Source organism: Arvicanthis niloticus, chromosome 11 (assembly GCF_011762505.2).
Source record: "Arvicanthis niloticus isolate mArvNil1 chromosome 11, mArvNil1.pat.X, whole genome shotgun sequence".
Lineage (NCBI taxonomy): Eukaryota > Metazoa > Chordata > Mammalia > Rodentia > Muridae > Arvicanthis > Arvicanthis niloticus.
In genome coordinates this window covers 12,036,493-12,055,162 of record NC_047668.1, presented here as the reverse complement: position 1 = coordinate 12,055,162, position 18,670 = coordinate 12,036,493, and the positions used below count along the sequence as shown (strand labels likewise).

General features: G+C 39.3%; 1 protein-coding gene across 1 annotated transcript in view; it reads right to left on the bottom strand.

Moving 5' to 3' along the window:
• Positions 1-18,670, bottom strand: part of Slc25a21 (solute carrier family 25 member 21) — a 453,060-nt gene that overhangs the window by 177,270 nt on the left and 257,120 nt on the right. The window contains exon 2 of the mRNA XM_034514546.2: positions 15,684-15,732. Within this exon, the coding sequence (XP_034370437.1) occupies positions 15,684-15,732 (49 nt within the window). The remainder of the gene's footprint in view (positions 1-15,683; positions 15,733-18,670) is intronic.

The following is an 18,670-nucleotide window of genomic DNA, read 5'->3' as shown; positions in this document are numbered from 1 at the left end:
TTCACTGAAGACGCATTGGAATTATAACCAATTCAAATGTCAGGATTTCAAGAAACATAAATGCAGATACTTAAAATTTCATGATTTCAAAACATATACAAGCAGAAATTACTTAAAATTTCTAGTTTTCTTCTTTTAGTATTTAGCAATGTTGAATTATATCTAACAAGAAGTTAGCTATACTAGGTTAAATTTGGTAATATGTTTAATTTCAGATTTATTTTTGCAACAGTGAGATATGTAACCTATTAGATAACAAAATTTCACTGGAGAAAATATTCAATAACCCCCAAATGGGAACATTTTTTCCTATAGGAACTTGGCCCAGGACATGCAAGTTGTATCCAGCTCTATTTATCATCTTGCAAACTTCTTCATTATGTCAGAACTAAATCTCAGCTGTGCCCTGACTACAAACCAAAAGCAATACAAGCTATTTTATCTACCCCAACAAGAATATTCTGGGAATTCATCAATTTCCCAAGAAAGTTAAACACTTTATAGGTTTTTGGTCAAGGTTTGTGGTTAGCATACTATATAACTAGCATCAAATTTATGTTTGTTGAAAGTAATTTAGAAATTTTATTCTTGCTTTACACAAAGGGAAACAGTCTCCTGGGACATCCTCAGTGACCATCTTTTCCAAATGGACCAGAATTCCAACTTTCGACCCATTAGGCTTGACTCCTACTAAACATGCAACTGAAAGGCAGTTTTCCTGGGGCCAAGGTAAAGAGACCGACGTTGCTAGCTACAGTTTTCTCATCTCAAGCTTCTCTCTCTCTATGCATACGCAGTCAGATCTATTCACACAATAGGAAGAGCCCAGTTATATATCTAAAACTTTTACTCCATGGCACGTTTTTCTTTTCTGTTAAGCAGAGTCTTAGGTAGCCAGGCTGGCCTGAAACTTACTTTACCCTAAGACTAGCCTTGAATGACTTATGTCCCTAACTCTGCTTCCTGGGTGCTGGGATTACTGGTATACACCAACATGCCTAGAGAACACATGACTTTTTTTCCTGTCACTGCACTGAGAAAAGTAATTAATACGTCTATTTACTTTTTATAATAGCTAATACACTATCAGTTTTAGGTAAATATAGTATTGAAGAAAGAAAGATTTAAAAAAATACACACATCACATGCAGTTCCCCCTCTTTACTCTCGTGTCTACCATCCTGTCCCCATCCTTCCTGTCTGAACCTTCCCCGATCTTCCTTCCTTTTCCTGTCATAGATTCTGCTGCCCTTTCCACAAGCCCCCCTTTCTGTTTCATGGTACTACCTATAAGGAATAGTCTAGCCCTTTTATGGTAGGCACCTGCTGATTGTGGAGGCCACTAAGAAGCAGGCATGCATGATGGGATAATTTTGCTTTTACTGAGAGGCAGATTTTTTGGAGCAGACCTGATACCTTTGAAGTTAAGCAAAAAAAAAAAAACAAACAAACAAAACAAAACAAAAAACAACAACAACAACAACAACAACAAAAAACAGAGGTAAGAAGTATCCAGAACATCTTATCGGTAGAGAAGGGCTCTTCTAAGGCTAAGTAATCGAAGTATAATTGCCATTGTGATATTAATAGACTTAGTTAAAAAATTTAACTAAGCTCAAATGAATGTGATTATATTACAAATATTATGTAATATATTTAATTTAAAAAAAAACCATGTTTTTCTAAGAAGTGATTTGAAAGATTTCCATTAGATAGAATGGTTGATTGATAGGAAGAGAATGATAATAGATATATTTAGAAACACTTTAGGGTTAGAAACTGAGTCAATTACAATGGAAAGAGAAAAAAAACTGGTTTGATTTTGCTTTTGAGCAAGAACTGTCTCCTTATTAATAAGACTGAAAGACATAGTCCATAGTTCCAGGAGCTCTCAAGAAAATTTGTGAGATTGGGTCCCCACAAAGCATCAATCTTCTGTCATCTGCTTTGTCTTCCTCATCAATCGTGCACTGGAGAAATAATCACACTGTTCAGAGGTAACAGATGCCAGCACATGTGGAGTCCTCCATACGGACAAGGCAACTATTTGCACCAAATCAGTCTATTGCTTAAGTTTATATGCTCAGCAGGATCACTAAAATGTGAGGAAAGTAGAGGGCCAAGACTTCCTTTTGGGGCTCTGTCTGAGCTTTCTGGAGAGTTTGGATATAGCCCATGCTGTCCTAAAGAGAGGGAGAATGCTGTCAAAGGGAAAATCCCAGACATCGTTTTAATGATGTCTCTTCATGGTCTACCAACCCCAAATCTATTGCTTTGCTCCAGAGAGATATACAAATTGAGAATGTAGACATGCAGTATTTTGTAACGATGTGTAAAATAAGATTATATCATCTTATTTTACACATCTCAGTTTACACACACACACACACACACACACACACATATATATATATATAAATATATATATATATAGTTTTAGGGTCATTCTTAGGTCATATCACTCCCTGTAAAACTGTGAGATGTTTTAAAGTTTTTCATGAATTCATAGATAATGATGGATTTGAAATAATGCTCTTGGTTGGAGACAAATGACAATTGACGTTTTGGGGTGGCCTGTATATTTGTAGATATGTTTGAATGATGTATGTTGTATGTATGTGTGGGATAAATATGTATGCAGTGCAGGTACTTGTGAAGGTGTGTGTGTGTAATGTGCATATGAAGGCATAAAGTTGATGTTGCCTGTCTTCCTCAGTCTCTCTCCACTTGATGCAGGGTCTCTGCCCAAACCCAGCGCTCACCAATCCCAGCTCATCTAGCAGCTAATCTAGCCAGCCATCTTGTCTGGGAACCTGCCTATGCTTCCCGAGTTCTATGACAGGTGACCACCAAAACTTCTTAGCTTTGACGTGAGTTCTGGAGATCTGAACTCCAGAACTCACACTTGCAATGACAGCTCTGTCCACTGAGCCACCTCTCTAGTAGCACAAACAGCATTTTAAAGCAACTTGACATACATTCAAAGTAGCCTCGTGTGTGCCAAGCAATGCAAACAGCTCTGTTCATTCCTTCCAGCTATCTGTACTTCCATCTTCTGCACCTTTTAAATTTGACTATTAACAAATATTTATTGATGACATAGTCAATACAGTTGCAAGGCTTCCCACAAACCAATATCTTCTTGCTTTGCCTTGGGAAATATAAAAAGTATTTTGGCCAAATACTATTACACGTGTTAGCCTTCCTTGGTTGTTCAACATATTAGAGAAACCATTTAAAGAAGACAAAAAAGATTGATATTGTTGATATTGTTTTATTATTTCAGAGACCTTTTCCCACTGGCCCTGTCACTTTGGGGCAAGGATGTTATCATGGAAGAAGGTATACGGTAAAGCAAGGGTTTCTCAACTCAGGGTGTTAGTGTGACAGGACTGGGAAAAGTAGAGGCCATAAGATACTTTTTAAAGGAACGACCCCAGTGAACATTTTCCAAAAAGACCCACCTACCAATGTTTCCATTTCATCCAAATAGCAGTGCCATCTTCTGTGGGACAATTCTAGGCCCAAACCACAGTGTCCTACTATGGTCACAACTTCCAAACCTAAGTCACATGGACAGGTTACTGTCACCCTTCATACCATGATGCAGGCAATGAATCGACCTAGCTACATGACAGAGTCTCAATAAAAATATACTGTGTACAATGTGGATCTACTCCTTGTGCTTCAGACACTTATTTCCCATGGTTAGAAAGAAACCACAACTGTGGTCTAACCCCAATTGTCTATCTATAGTGAGAAGTCAGCCATAACCATGATCTAGCCTTGAGTGTACACTCAATGTTTTATAACCTTGGCCAGTCACTAACAGATGAAAATCACCTTCCCAGCTGCTTGTTTATGTTTTAGGCTGTGGTGGCGCTACTGGACAGCCCATCCTAACTCTCTCACAGCTCTCATTTTAAAAGAATCCCTTAGCATAAAAAGAAAACAATGTATTGAAAGATGTATATGCATCCCGCCTTTCCACCCACTGGTCTGTTGTCTCCAGTGTCTCCTCAATGGCCCCTCCGACGTCTAAAATGCTTGCTCTAAAGATCATTTCCATTTCTGCTTCCCCTCGGGTGAATGGGGCTATGGATGTTTCCAGACCTAGCTCCTCGTTCTCTGTTGGATTCCCCACAAAGCAGTGGCTCGGCACTGCCCGTCCTCAGATTTCATTTTTAATAAAGTTTGTGGTGGGCATCGATCCCTAAATCATGCTTACCTACCAGAGTCATTTACACTCTCTCTGGAGCTGCTCTTCCACGTCCAGGTGCTTAGCTTTGGCCCCATGACCCCACTTGGTAGGACAAAATGCATCACTTCTGGCTCTAGAAACATATTTTCGTATCAACTCACAAACCGAAGAACCATGTCTACAAGGCGAGCTTTCCCCCTTCCACCTCTGCTCACTTAATGACAGAATTCACATAAATGAAATGAATGACACCACAGATGAACGAGATGATTATCACTTTTTAGGAAAGGGAGTCTTTACAGGGCTCATTACAGAACTGTCTATAGGGTATTCAGCAGTGGTTTCCGAAGGCTTACCCAATGACCAGTTTGGGCTCAGTGTGTAAGAATTAGCCAGGAGGTTGGCGAACATAAATATTGGTGGGCTCCACCCCTAGAGTGATGAGTATGTCTGAGGTTGAGGAGGAGCCAATGGTACTGTGTAAATCGATATCAATTGCATGAGTAAAAGCCCCATAAGCACATCTATAACAGCACACGGTTGCTAAATTTTCAACCCATGTGAGTCTTTTTGTTTCATTCATTGATTATATTTTGAGAGAAGTATGAGAAGTGCAAGTTGGGCTGAGAGGAGGGATGATGACCAAGTCTTAGCCTGCCCGTTCTCCGGCAGGCTATAGCTATTTATTTATAAGACTCCTCTTCCCTTCTTTCCTTCCCCAGTCCCCACCAGAACACATCTAGACAACAGGAGCCTTGAAGCGATCAGTCTCTACTAAAGTGGAGGCAGTTTACTTCACATTTGATTTACTCTTAATTCAAAAACAAAATGTAGTAGAAATGATGGAGGGTGGCTTAGGAAGGAGAAGCAGCATGAGCAGAATGAGCCTCAGATTCAATTCTTTCTTCCTGATGCCCAATCATTCAATTTCTTCCAGCGGAATAAGAACCTATCAAAGAGATGTAAACTACAACCTCCTTACACGGTGATGTCTGCAAACTCTTGCAGATTTTGAATGATGCCTTTTGTTTTAACATAAAAGTTATCCTGGTTAGTTTTTGTTAACTTGACAAAAATTAGAGTCCCCTAAAAAGGATTGACCTGTCTGTCAGAATGTCTGTGGGGCATTTTCTTAATTGCTATTCAATGTAGGAGGACCCAACCCTTTGCAAGCAGTGCTGTCTCTAGACAGGCGGACCTGGGAATGCATAAGAGAAGTAGGTGAGCAAGCCAGAAGAAGCAAGCCAGTGAGCAGCCTTCCCCGTTGTCTGTATTTTGGCTCCTGCCTCCAAGATCTTGTCTTGAGTTGGTACTCTACTTTTTCTCTGTGACAGACTTTAACCTACAAGCCAAATAAACCCTTTCCTCTCCAGGTCATGTTTGTTATTCTTGTTCATGGTGTTTATCACAGCAATAGGAAGGAAACTAGCACATGAACCTACAAACACATGTAGAGCTTTCTCCTCACCCCCATGCAACCTGGAGCCCTGCTCATGTGTCATTGTCAACCCATTCTGAGAGGATGTACTTTTGAAGAAATCATTGGATAGCTGTCCTTACTACCCTAAAAGGGCTTCTTCTTCCCACTGCACCTAATTCCAACGCGTGCTACAGACTAGCCTATGCCATGGAATCCAGGAGCTACGATCCCCATGTGGCTATTGCAACGGAGCTAGCTAATCTGTATTAAGATGTGAATGTAAGTGTGAAATGGGTTTCGGATTTATCAACCAAGCGTAGAAAAGGAGTGGAAAAACATTTCATTAGTAATTTTTCTACTGATACGTTATTAAGGCAATGTTTTAAAGGTAGGTTTGGTAAGATATGTTATTAATATTAATTTTAAATTTTTTCATTTGTTTTCTTTAAATGTGGATCTTAGGAAACTTACAAGTCACATGAGTCCTGCAGTTTCTTACCATAGTCTGGTGCTATCTTAGATGAAGTTTCACATTCTGCCTCACATTGCAGAATTCATTTCTTGTGCACCTCTGACCTCTGACCTCTCTCCTGACTTAGTCCACCTACTTCTCATCTGAACACACCGAAAGGAAACCTCCTCACACTCATGTTAATGCTTGCAACTCTACCACAGGCTTGAAATGTTCCTGACTGCCTTGCTGCTCCCTCTTCTATTTCAATGAACTTCTACTTCCTGGCTCTTCCATGAAATCTTACATTTTCCAGCAAAGACAATACTTTCTACATAGTCCAGAATGGCCACATGGCTGGCAGTGTTGTTTCTGATTATTAATGAATACTATTTTATGCTTTCATCCAATGGCACTCACCGGACACCTCCTGGAGGTCAGGCACTGTGATAGTCTTTGGGGATATGTAATAATGTCAGCACTCGGCTAAGATGATGTGTGGAATGTGTGCAATGACGTCAGTAGGAACATATGCTCTAAACCAATGCTCTCTCGCCCTCGGACCCAGGAGGCTTCTCTGCTTGCAAACACCTTCTGTGGAAGGGTTTAAATGGAGTGCTCATATAACACACATTTTTCCGGCTTGGAACTTGAAACCACTTGACTCCATATTAAACATTTCCCGTCTCCTATACTTTGTATATTGCCTTATGTTTCCCTGGCTACCTTAAAAACTCCATTTGTCTTCATAGTTTCCCTTTCTTTGCTAGCCTAGAATTAAACACTATATTTGGTGTGTGTGTGAGTGTGTGTGTGTGTGTGAGCATGTGTGCACACAAGCACGCACATGTCTGTGTATGTGTGATTCTGTGTGTCCAAGCCCATGTGTGTGCCTTTTGTGTGTATGGCTCATTTATTTTCAGAATAATGTGGTTACTATTCTTGTTTCCACATAGAGAAGGGGAAACTGAGTCTCAGTGAAGCTCCTTAACTTAATGAAACCAAGTAGGTAATGAGTAAGGAGTCAGGATTTTAACATAGACAACCTTGATCTAGAACAGAAAGAGCACATGAGCAGCAGGGAACCCAAGTGAGGCTCTCAGCTGCTGCCCCAAATGAAGCCTATTCAGTAAAAGGAAATCTGAAGAGTGACAGGGAAAATAATTATTATGGATTATCTATTTTAATCCCAAGAGAATAGAAAACTGTGGACCTTTAATTTTTCTAGGCTTACAAGTGAATACATTTTTCTACTATTTGTCGTCAGGGTCTTAGTGAAAGAATTTAAACACAATGATGTAGAAATTATTGGAGTATAAACAAAATTATAAGCCACTGTAAGGGCCAATCTCTAGAGTGAATCTCAAGAGACCTTGACTCAATATAACTGTAATGTGTTCACTATCTCAGTGATTATTCTTTGCTAAATTTCAGTGGAAACACTTAAAACAAGCCAGTGGTCATTTGGATAGCCTCTGACCACAATGGTCTATACCTGGAGCCATACTTACCTTAAGCAAGAAAGTTGTTCCCCCCCCCCCCCTTTTTTTTTTCTTTTTGGCTCTTGGGGAAGGTGTATATTCACTTTTTAAAAATTGGATATTTTAATTTACAGTACAGATGTCATCCCCTTTGCCCATTTCCCCTCCCTAGAACCCCCTATCCTATCCCCCTCTTCCTTTATGCTTTTATACCATTTTGATTACATTTCCTACATAAAAGAAGCACTACAATGCCCATCTATCTCTCCATGAAAGGGTTATTAAATAGCATCTTTTTAGATGCAACATAAGTTTTGGTTCAATATGCCGGAATGGAAATGCATGCTTATTTCTGCGTTCTTGAGAGCTTACTAAAATAATGAACCTGTGCAAATCTGCACTTGCTGTCACAGTCTCTGTGCTCACATGTGTATCAGTTGTGTTGTGTCTGGATGACACTGTTTCTTTAGAGTCATCCACATTCTGGTTCTTACAAACTTTCTGCTCTTTTCCATGTACGTGCCTGAGCCTTGACAGGGAGCGTTTGATGAAGACAGTCCCATTTATGGCTAAGAGCTCTAAAGTCTCTCTCTGCACATTGTCTAGTTGTGGGTTTCTGTGTTAATCAATATCTTCTCTAAGAATATGCTTCTCTGATGAGGATTGAGCAATACTCTTGTCTATGAGTATAGCAATATGTCATTAGGAGTCATTTTATTGATACATTCTTTTATCAGAATAATGGTAGTAGATTTTCCCTAAGGGACCATGATGTCTTTAGTCTCACTTCTTGATCATTTTAGCAGTGTCAGGAATGGTCTCTGTATCAAGGAGTACCTTAAGTCCAAACAAGAAGATTGGTCACACCCATAACATTTGTGTCATGATTGTTTCATGACACAACTCTTGCATATCTTGCATGCAGGTTGCTGATGCAGGTCAAAAGGTTTGTACCTGGGTGATATTGGTCATTATTCTTTTTCCTTTGGAGACATGAGATGTAACTTCTAGCACTATAAGTGTTTGTCAATAGGAGTAGAGCTTCTAGTTTCTGACTAGCTTGACTTCTCCATGTTGAATGGCATACGTAAGCTGTAGCTTCAATAGGGCCTTACCATCAGATCCATACAGATTCAAAACATACCAAGTCCCAGAAAGTAAACCAAGAGTCTACCTCTGACCAAGAAATTATGTACAATTGATACCTTCCAAGAAAGCAAAAAAAAAATCATTTTTTCCCAATAGAGTGTCACTGGGTATATCAGCTACACTCCAGGGCAGACCCCATGCCCGGGAGTAGTTGGCCAACACAAAACAGACTTCATATTTTTGTATGTAGTTTTTGTTTTGTTTTGGTATTTTTGCCTTTATATTTGTTTGTGTTGATTTTCTTCTTTCTTTCTTTCTTTCTTTCTTTCTTTCTTTCTTTCTTTCTTTCTCTCTTTTGTAAGAGACAGAGACAAAGATTATAAAGTTGGATAGGGATGGGGTAAGAAGGATCTTGGAGGATTTGGAATAGAAATAATATTATCAAATATATTGTATAGAGAAAAATTGTAAATTAAAGACAGCTAACTAAAGTGACCATGTACATATTCTGGTTCTATTTGTTTAGATCTATTTCTCAATTTTTGTCCCTGTCCTAATGTGGAAGGACTGATTCCTGCAAAGCTTCTGTGCCTACAAGGATAACATGAGTCAACAAGAAGGCGCAGTGGTGGTGGGAAGCTGGAGGGGGTAAGAAGAAACCAGAGCCCCATACCCCACCCTGCTCGTGTTGACCTCAGGTAGAGGATATATTGGTGGTTGTTTCTCTTTTGAGGCTGCATCTGCCTTTGGCAGGCCAGGCACAGTTGTAATTTCCACCATAATCACCAGGATGACTGTAACACCTCTTCCCTTTGTCCACCCAATCTGGGGGTGTGACTACTGCTAGTCTCTACATTGCCTCAGAGGCTTCAGTTGGATCCTGCACAGGTCCAGCATCTGAGTGACTAATCCCTTGCATTAAATTCCCTTTGTTTAGAATGCTCAGAGTGGGTGTATTCGCTTGGTTTGGCTCTGACTAATAAATATAGTTAGTAGGGGAATTATAAACAAGTGTAAGAACAAAGAAGAGCAAGAAATAGCTATAGCTGTGTGATGTCAATACACTTTTGTACAACAGAAATGAAAAGAGGAACTGGATGGAGGTCAGTATTAGTAGATCAGGGAAGGCGACACCCAAAGTACCCGAGGCGGGAGACATCAGCAAAGGGTGTTGGAAGCCCTTTGGAAAATATTGGAAAATCAGGTAAGGTTTCTGGAAGTCTATAAATGTCTCCTTGCTCACTTCACTGAACACCTTGTGGGCTACTCCTCCACGATTGAACTGGGACAGCTCCAGATTGGGAGCAGGAAAGTGGTCCCATGCTGGAGACATGGCAGTGCTGTGAGCTTCTTCCTTCTCTACCATACACAGTGTTGAGTAAAAGATAAAAGGAGAGGCACTGCCTAAGAAAAAAGCCAGATGGCTGTAAATAAGCCCACTCTTAACAAACATAATAACAGCATTTATAGAAAACAGTAATGTGAAGAAACTCATAGAAGCATCTTGGGAGAAATAATAATTGGCAACAACCACACAGAGGCTGAGGAATGAAAAGGAAAAGAAACCAACTGCAGGGGTGCAGGCCAGTGAGCATCTCTCGGCTCAGCAATAAGTAACTGCAGTGCCAAACAATGATACAGACAGTAAGTGATATTAATCGGAGGATATTTACCAAGGAGGGTGTAAGTATTGTGAATAATATTTAAACGTGATGTTAGGACAGTGTGTTGAATTATTTCCTAAATCTTTTCTATTCCACTCTCCCTGTCTCTGTAAGTGATGAGTGAACCTTCATGTATGCTGGCATGTAGGTGCATAATTCCAGTTACCATCTTCACTGAATATGACTTCTCTTCTTCCTCTCTCTCTCCTCCTTCCCTACCTCACTCCTTCTCTCCTTCCCTTTATACTTCCTTCCCTCCCTCTCTCCCCTCTCATTCCATACCTCCTTCCCTCCATCACTCCTTTTCTCCCTCCCTCTCAGTCTGTCTGTCCAAGTCTCTTCTTGTAAGGACACAAAGCAAATTGAATTTGGAGCCTCCCTGACTTTAGTATCACTGCACCATATATAATTATATTCTCAGAGATTTTTTCAGAGTGTTACCATTGAAGATTCCACACAGGACATGAACTGGGGCAGAAGCATGATTGAAGACAATGTCAAGATGAGTGTAGCATTTAGAAATGTGGAAGTAGATTTTAAAAGAAGCAGCTAAAAGTCCAAAGTATCTTTACATCTAGAAAGGGAACCAGTATGTGTAAGAGAATGATGCTTCTTTGTGTACGGCTGGGAATGGACATGAATGCCTACAACAAATTGACACCTAGGACCTGCCAATCAAAGGTGATGATTGTGCCTCTACTTCCGGTTGGCTAGGTATAATCAAATGAGTAGTTCTGAAATGTAAGTCTCAGCTGAGACAACATGAATCCATAGGGCTCTCCACTTTCTGCCATGTAGAATGGAAAACACAGTGAAACGAAGTCATTCCAACAGCCTGAATGACTTCAGCAAGCACAAAGCACCATTACCATATCCTAAATGGGTCTGAGCTCCTAAATCCATGTGTTTAAATTCTGATCTCTCCAAGGTATGAAGTGGTGGAGCCTGGAAGGTTCTCAAGAAAAGGGTTAGCATCCTTATTACAGTGACTCCAGCTGATATATTGTTTCTTCTGCTACATAAGCACCTAATGAGAAGGTGCTGTCTATGAATGAGGAACGAGGCATCCTCCAGAGGACAGATAAGGAACCTGTAAGGAAAAGAAACTTGTAGAAGCCAGATCCCATAACTGAAATTTTTCTTTTGATTTCAAGGATCCAGTTTATGGTATTTAATTACAGCAGCTGAAATGGACTATGGTATCTATTCATATTGGACATGAGGTGAGGATTAGGAAAAGATTCTGTGATATAATCTCCTGAGATTCAGGCTTTTACAACCTAACCTGTGGCTGACACAGGAGTTAGCATATTATTTAAATTTTATACAGTGAATACTTATTGTTTTGATTAATCAAGATTGAATGATACTAACTTAAGAGATGAGACAGGAGGCCGCCGAGCCATGGCTGCTCCAGCAGGCTGCGTTGTAATGATGTATTCTCTCAAGGTAGTGAACTCTGAGTTGTTATAGCATTGGCCAGAAGTATACATGTCTACATTGTTTCCAGGAACTGCTCCACTTTTTTTTGGTGTTGTGGTTTGAAGATTGGTACACTGAGTTAATCTTGAAATGTGGACATGGCTTATTTCCTGTAATATCTCATGTGCCTGAGTAAAGTGAAATAAAGGGGTTTACTTCACCAAGTCTAGTCCTTTCTTTCTGACCTCCATTGTGTCTACTCGTTCCCTTTGCTGAATGAAGAACAAAGGGTGATAAACACTTATTTCCCATTCCTTCTTCAAAATTATATTTTTCCTCTCTGTAAATAATTATGTATCACTTGGTATGAATGTATTCCTATTTCAAATGTTTTATGGTATATTATGTATTGCTTTGGAGTACTCATTATAAAGAATAAGTGCTTTATATTATCCAAATTGATTCCAGTAAATTGACTTTATCCTGTTGAAACACTCAGAATGCCTCGTGCTTCTGGTTGTGAATATATCTTAGTTGCTCTTTTTAATTCCCAATATAAATAGTCATTCTATGTATAATTAATTCATTTATTTTAGTTCTTGGATGATGATTTTCATCTTATTTTTTTGTTGATATCAATTTTTTTTTTTTTTTTTTGGTTTTTCGACACAGGGTTTCTCTGTGTAGCCCTGGCTGTCCTGGAACTCACTCTGTAGACTGCCTCCCAAGTGCTGGGATTAAAGGCGTGTGCCACCACCGCCCAGCGATATCAATTTTTTATATAATAATTATCAGGAAATGTGGCCATACTGTAGTTAAAAAATCATGTTAAAATAAGAGCTGCCACTCTTATTAGCTACGAACTTGGCATATGTAAATTTAACCTGAGGGAATAACACATAATTTAAAATAAAGATATAATGTAACCCTCCGAACCCTTTACTTCCTATAACCTCATAAGTTAGATTGAAAGTAGAAGTTTGCCTAGGTTCGGTCACCAGTTTTGTAGCAAGAGTATCTCATAGTTAGATCTCTGTACCTCAATTAGAAAAAAGAAACACAATACTCCCTAGAAGGTATTCTGACTGAAAACGTCAGTAAATGCTTCCAAAAGATAACTTTGAGAGTCTTCATGCACAGACCACATGCATTCACTAGATTTCAATGTAGTGTTCCAGTTTTCCTTTCTAATTTATAATACCCAAAACACTTTTATCAAAAAAATAAAGTCATGTCTTACACTTTAAGAGGGGACCTCACCTCTTACAGACTGTAACAGTGAAGAGCCCAGCATTTTTATCTGTTCCTACACATTGGCTATGTTGTTAGTGGCTGAGTGTAAGCCCTGCAAATCTCACATAGTCCATTTCTGCAAAAGTGTTCTACATATATTGCTCTTAGGCTGTAAATAGGGTGTTCATTCCGCTGTCACACAGGTCACTTGTCATTTACCATCCAGTTCTCTCTTTCAAGACATCTGCAAGGGGGGTACAATCCCTCTCTCTTCAAGATCGGCAAGGGCATGTGACCAATCGCAATTAGTAAATTTTATTTTCATAATAATATTGATAGATAGCAAATAATATGTAATGTACAAGTTACTTAGTAAATGTATTTCATGCAATGCACAATTCAAATCCAGCCCAAGGAAACACGATGGCCTCTGAAGGTGATGCTGATGAGACACTGAGAGACTGGGAGACTCTTGAGTGCATGTGTATCCTGGAGCCTGCAGTTAGATACTGAGGATTCACTACTGAGTGGATGAGCAAGGGCTGGGATGATGGAATGATCACAATTTTAGTGTTCTATTTAGATCGTTCTTTCTTTCTCTACGCTTGTTTGAACATAAATAAATCATGCTTTATAACAACGGAATGTACCATTCAGTAAGAATAGCACTAATATCTTTGCTTTTTACAGATGGTTAGAAAATCTAAGGGGAAACGGTCAGTAGGTTTTGCCTTCTTTTTGGAAAACCCCTAAGGAGATGGTGTAGAGGTGAATGCCCCGAATTTGGGTATAATCTGATTTTCCTCTTTTGTTTTGATTTAATGACTTGAAGCTAATTGAACACTTGCATTCTGCCCAAATTCAAACCACAAATGTAGTAATATCTGAAAGCTGACTCTGGGGGATGGTAGATTCACATGGAGTCAAAAGGGTTGGATCCACCTTGACAGAATTCATGATTTCACAAGGAAAATAAGAGACTGCAGAGCTTCTCTGCATGAGAGTGCCATGTTTGTGAGCCCAGAAGAGAACTTGCAGTAAGAACTGAGTGAGTACCAACCTTGATCTTGAACTTCCTAGCTTCCCAACGAGCAGGAACTAAATTGGCTTTTGCTTAAGCTGTGATATTTTATTATGACTTCTGGGAGGTTCAGTCACAAGCCAAATTTTATCATCTCAACTATAAATGTGATATTGTTTTCATGTAAAAGTCACTTTCTTCTGCTTTCATCATCAACCACTCTGAGAATCTGCAGGGTCTGGCAAGATGGCTCAGTGGATGAATACACTTGCTGCCAAGGATGACGACCCAGCTCTGACTTATGGAACTCACAGAGTGGAAAGAGAACTCAATCCCATAAGTTGTTTGCTGAGTCCAATAACTGTGTCTAAAAACTGTGCCATAGAATGTACGTAGCAAGCACATTCACGTGTATACACACACACACACACACACACACACATTAAATTAAGAAAAAGTTAAGAAAATTTAAATTAAGAGGCCTCTTAAGGTAAATTAAATAAAATGACCATCAAATGACCAGTCTGACTCATCAATTAATTCCTAACTGACGAGGCAATGATTTGTTCAACCACAGAATTAGTGCTGCAATATTTGCTAGTAGACTAGAACACAAGCTGGTGTTGTTCTTAGTGTTATCAATCTGGCACATGCAAAGATGGCTAAAAGTGACCCCACAACAACCAGACATCTTAAAAGCCAGCTTCCAAGTGACCCAGAGACTGGACATGTCATCTCTAGCTGCCTCAGAGGCGGCACTGTCACTCCTGTCACATGTGCTTCTGCACATGTGCCACAGCTCCAATGAGAGTCACATTCTCCCTGCCCCGACTCTCTCTTCTTTCCTCTCTCTCCCAGAGGCTGCCTCTGTATTCTGTGCCCCAACAAACCTCCCACATGAGACCTGCTGAAAGGTGTGGGTTTTTTTTTTGGGGGGGGGGGGGCTGCTACCTAGTCATAGCACTTAAGTTTTTATGGATTGCAAATATATCGAAACATTCACTATTCACTAAAGTCCCTGAATGTGAAAGTGACATGTGGAGGAAGTAAAGGTGAAATGACATATTACAAGACCAAAAGAATAATAATAATAATTAAAGACTCACTTCCCCCAATGCTCTACAATGAGTACATCAAACTTTAAAGTCTTGTTATTTTTGGTTTTTCTTTTTATTTTATTTTTATTCCTGGTAGACAGGTTAAATACATTGCTCTAGGTTTTCTCCTTCCTAAAGCATCTTCAGGGAAATATGATGGTTTGCATTGGCAAAGAGTTATAGGAATAGATTCTTTAACTGTCATTTACAAAGCTCACCTGAAATAAAAATGCTGACTATTAGACAGCAATCTGTTCTGTGCAATGCCAAATGAAAAGCTGCTGTCAGAGTTCGTCAGATAACATTTAGTTTTTACGCCAATTTGATGAATTTACCTCATGTACCAGTACATCACAAATCATATCTTCCAACACTGGCATGTGACAGCAGAAAGCACTGCATACCTTCTAACGACCTTTCTCCAAAGATGCTTCTCACTGTTCACATTTTATCTGTCAAGTGGTACTTTCTTTGAAAAGCAAACTTAGATGCCATTATAGAAAGAAGTTACCGGCCTGGGACAAGTTCTGGCATTTAGTGTTCTGACAGATCTTAACTTGGATATCAGCCAAGGTCAATAAAACATGTCCATGCAAAACCTTACCTGGTTTTCACCACATCGAGAGGATGCATCAGGCAAATTTCTACAAGACCTGAAAGATTATAAAGAAAATGCCAATGAACACAAGACACTTATTGATTCCTAAAAATTAAAACAAAGATTTTGGTTGGAGGTGGAATGGATCTCAGGGATGGGGTATGGTGGAGAACTGGGAGGAATGGAGGGAGGGGAAACTGTGGTCTCGATATATTTTATGATAGAAGAATCTCTTTTAAGTAACTAAAAAGAAAAAAATAGAACCTTGGACAGAACACCTACTAGAAGTAGCAAGTTAACAAATAATTTTATTTCAATAGGATAAAGATGTGACCAAGTATTTTCTTATAACTCTGGCAGGGAGGTAGGATTACAGGGAAAGGAGGAAAAAAACACATAATCACATTAAATTATAACAAATTAAACAGAAATTCTGTATCCTAACCCAGCTGTAGAAGAGAGAAAAGAAGGCAGGAGTCTGAATTTTCCCACTGACCCAGTAAAACATAAGGCTTAGGTCTTACATCCACAAAATAAAGATGACTGTGACTCTAATTTGATAAAGCAGTTATTAGATACCATTATATCAAATTAACATTTTGTACCACAATTTTATAGACAAGATGATTGAAGCTGGAGCACACAAGCTTAAATAACTCTCCTAAGATGACACAAATAGCAAAGCTTTTGTTCAGTACATGTATTAGCGTGCGTGCGTGCGCATGTGTGTGTGTGTGTGTGTGTGTGTGTGTGTGTGTGTGTGTATACCTACATAAATGAATGTCATAGAGTGTATGTGGAGGTCAGAGAACAATTTGCAAGAGTCAGTTTTCTCTTTCCACTCTGTGGGTTGGAATCTACAGTTCTTCAGGCTTTGGCCCTTACACTCTGACCTGTATTCCTGGGTCAGTTTCTGACAAGAAACTCAGGCCTCCATGGTTAAATGACTCTTTCCTAGTGGCACCAGGAAAGGAATTCTGGGTGATTCTTATTTCCAGATGAATGTAAGTTCTCAAGCAAAGCTAAGAATTGGGGCTCGTACCATTTGTGCAGCTGCACCAATACTGTCTTCAGTAATTGACCTTTATTAATAAAGATAAATCCTTACATTTATATCCATGTAAACTGTGTATAAATACATTCCTGTGTATAAATATGAGATGACATGAGGAGCCAAACCACAGCAAAATCAGATTGAGTTAGTTTGCAAATATGGTAAGTGTACCTCACATAAGAAGCTACCTACAAGTACTGTAATTTCGTGTGGCCTCTAGGAAAATGGGCTAAATACTTACAACCTCTTCTTATACGGAGACTGGTGGTGCTTACCAGCGCTTGGTTGTACACGCCCGTAATGCCAAACGCTAAATGGCCATCACTTCATAGGAGTGCCAGGTAAGGTAACTGCTGTGGTTATTGTTACTGTAATGCTAATAAATACTGCAGTTATTTTTATCGCTCCTAAGCTGTAACACTACTTAAACCTCTACTGTTGGTTATAAATTACTATACTGGTACTTTGTAAACTGGCAGTCTCTCCACAAGACAAAACTTTTCTCCTACAGTTTCATCTGCAAGAAGCTATGTGTTCCCCTAGTGGGTAATGGCTATGATCATGGGCTCTTAATAACCAAAGTAGAGAAAACACAAGGAAGCAGGGCTGGCTGGGTTACAAGGCACAGCAACCAAGCCTCTGAGGCAAACCTTTATCTTTATTGATAAAGTTGGATTACTAGGGAAAGTACTGGTGCATCTTGTAATGTTCCCATACAATTATCCTTGCTTAGAAATTTACAATCATCTGGAAGACTGAAGTAACCAGAATTCTTTCCCTGGTTCCTCTAAGGAACAGTCACTTTTCCATGGGGTAATTAGTTCCCTATCAGTGAAGGGAAAGAGCAAATGGTCTAGAATAAATTCAAGATCTAAAACTCTGTGCTCCCTCATTCTTAAATTCAATGCACAAATTTTTATGCACACGCATTTAACATACAGCTCAAAACTGAGATTTGCCAGTTAGGATAAAGCCACAATCCAATGAACAAAATTGACCCTGGAAACTCAATCTTTAAGACAGCATTGTCGCCAAGCACGACCACAGTCATCTATTAAATCAGGTTCTACAAAAGAGACACTCAGGATTACCTACCAAAGCACAAACATCATGCTTCTCTTACTCTCTTGACATTAGAGGAAAGAAAAAATAACACCAAACAGGACCATATGGTATATCACCCAAAATGTTTACTAAAATAACCAACAGCACCAACCACTAATTAAAATTAATAGCACAACATGGAAAATAAGTTTACATGAATATAAAGCCATTTTCTTATTTGCAAAATTGTTCTACTTTCTCGTAGACTATATGTTATAATTTTGTAGTTAAGCAATTTTCTAATCTCTAGGTTTCATCAAAGTTCCATGTGTTCACCTAGAAATTTCATATTGGTGGCCTCCTGTGTGTTTAGCATTAAAGACTGAGCCTAGCCAAGAGAACAGAGACTTACAAACAAATAACGATAAACAGGAGGAGGCATGGGACTAAGTTGACAGCTCAACTGAGTGTGTAAAGTGTGGAAAAGATACTTGAGGTAGAAGATAGCATAAACATGAGGGATGGTAGAAAGGTACATATATGTACACATGCACGCACACATGCCTCCCTCCCTTACATAGGAAAAGGAGAAGAATGATTTGCTTGTGTTAATATGGGTTGAAGGTACATATGAAACTGGCAAGAGATGAGACTGGAGTTTGTAAATCATGGTCAGGATCATTTCTAGGCATTTGCACTTCGTTGCATAGGCTATGAGGAGGCAGTGAATAGACTTTCTAAGTTCCCTTGTTGAATATGTACCTGTTGTTGTGTTGTCTCCAAAATATTTTAGGAGGAGTGTTAGTAACCCGAGGCCATGTGCTCTGTTAGTGATCTAACCATGTGCCCCTTTGATCTTCCTGTGACCTCCACTCACATTTACTTATGGTCCAAC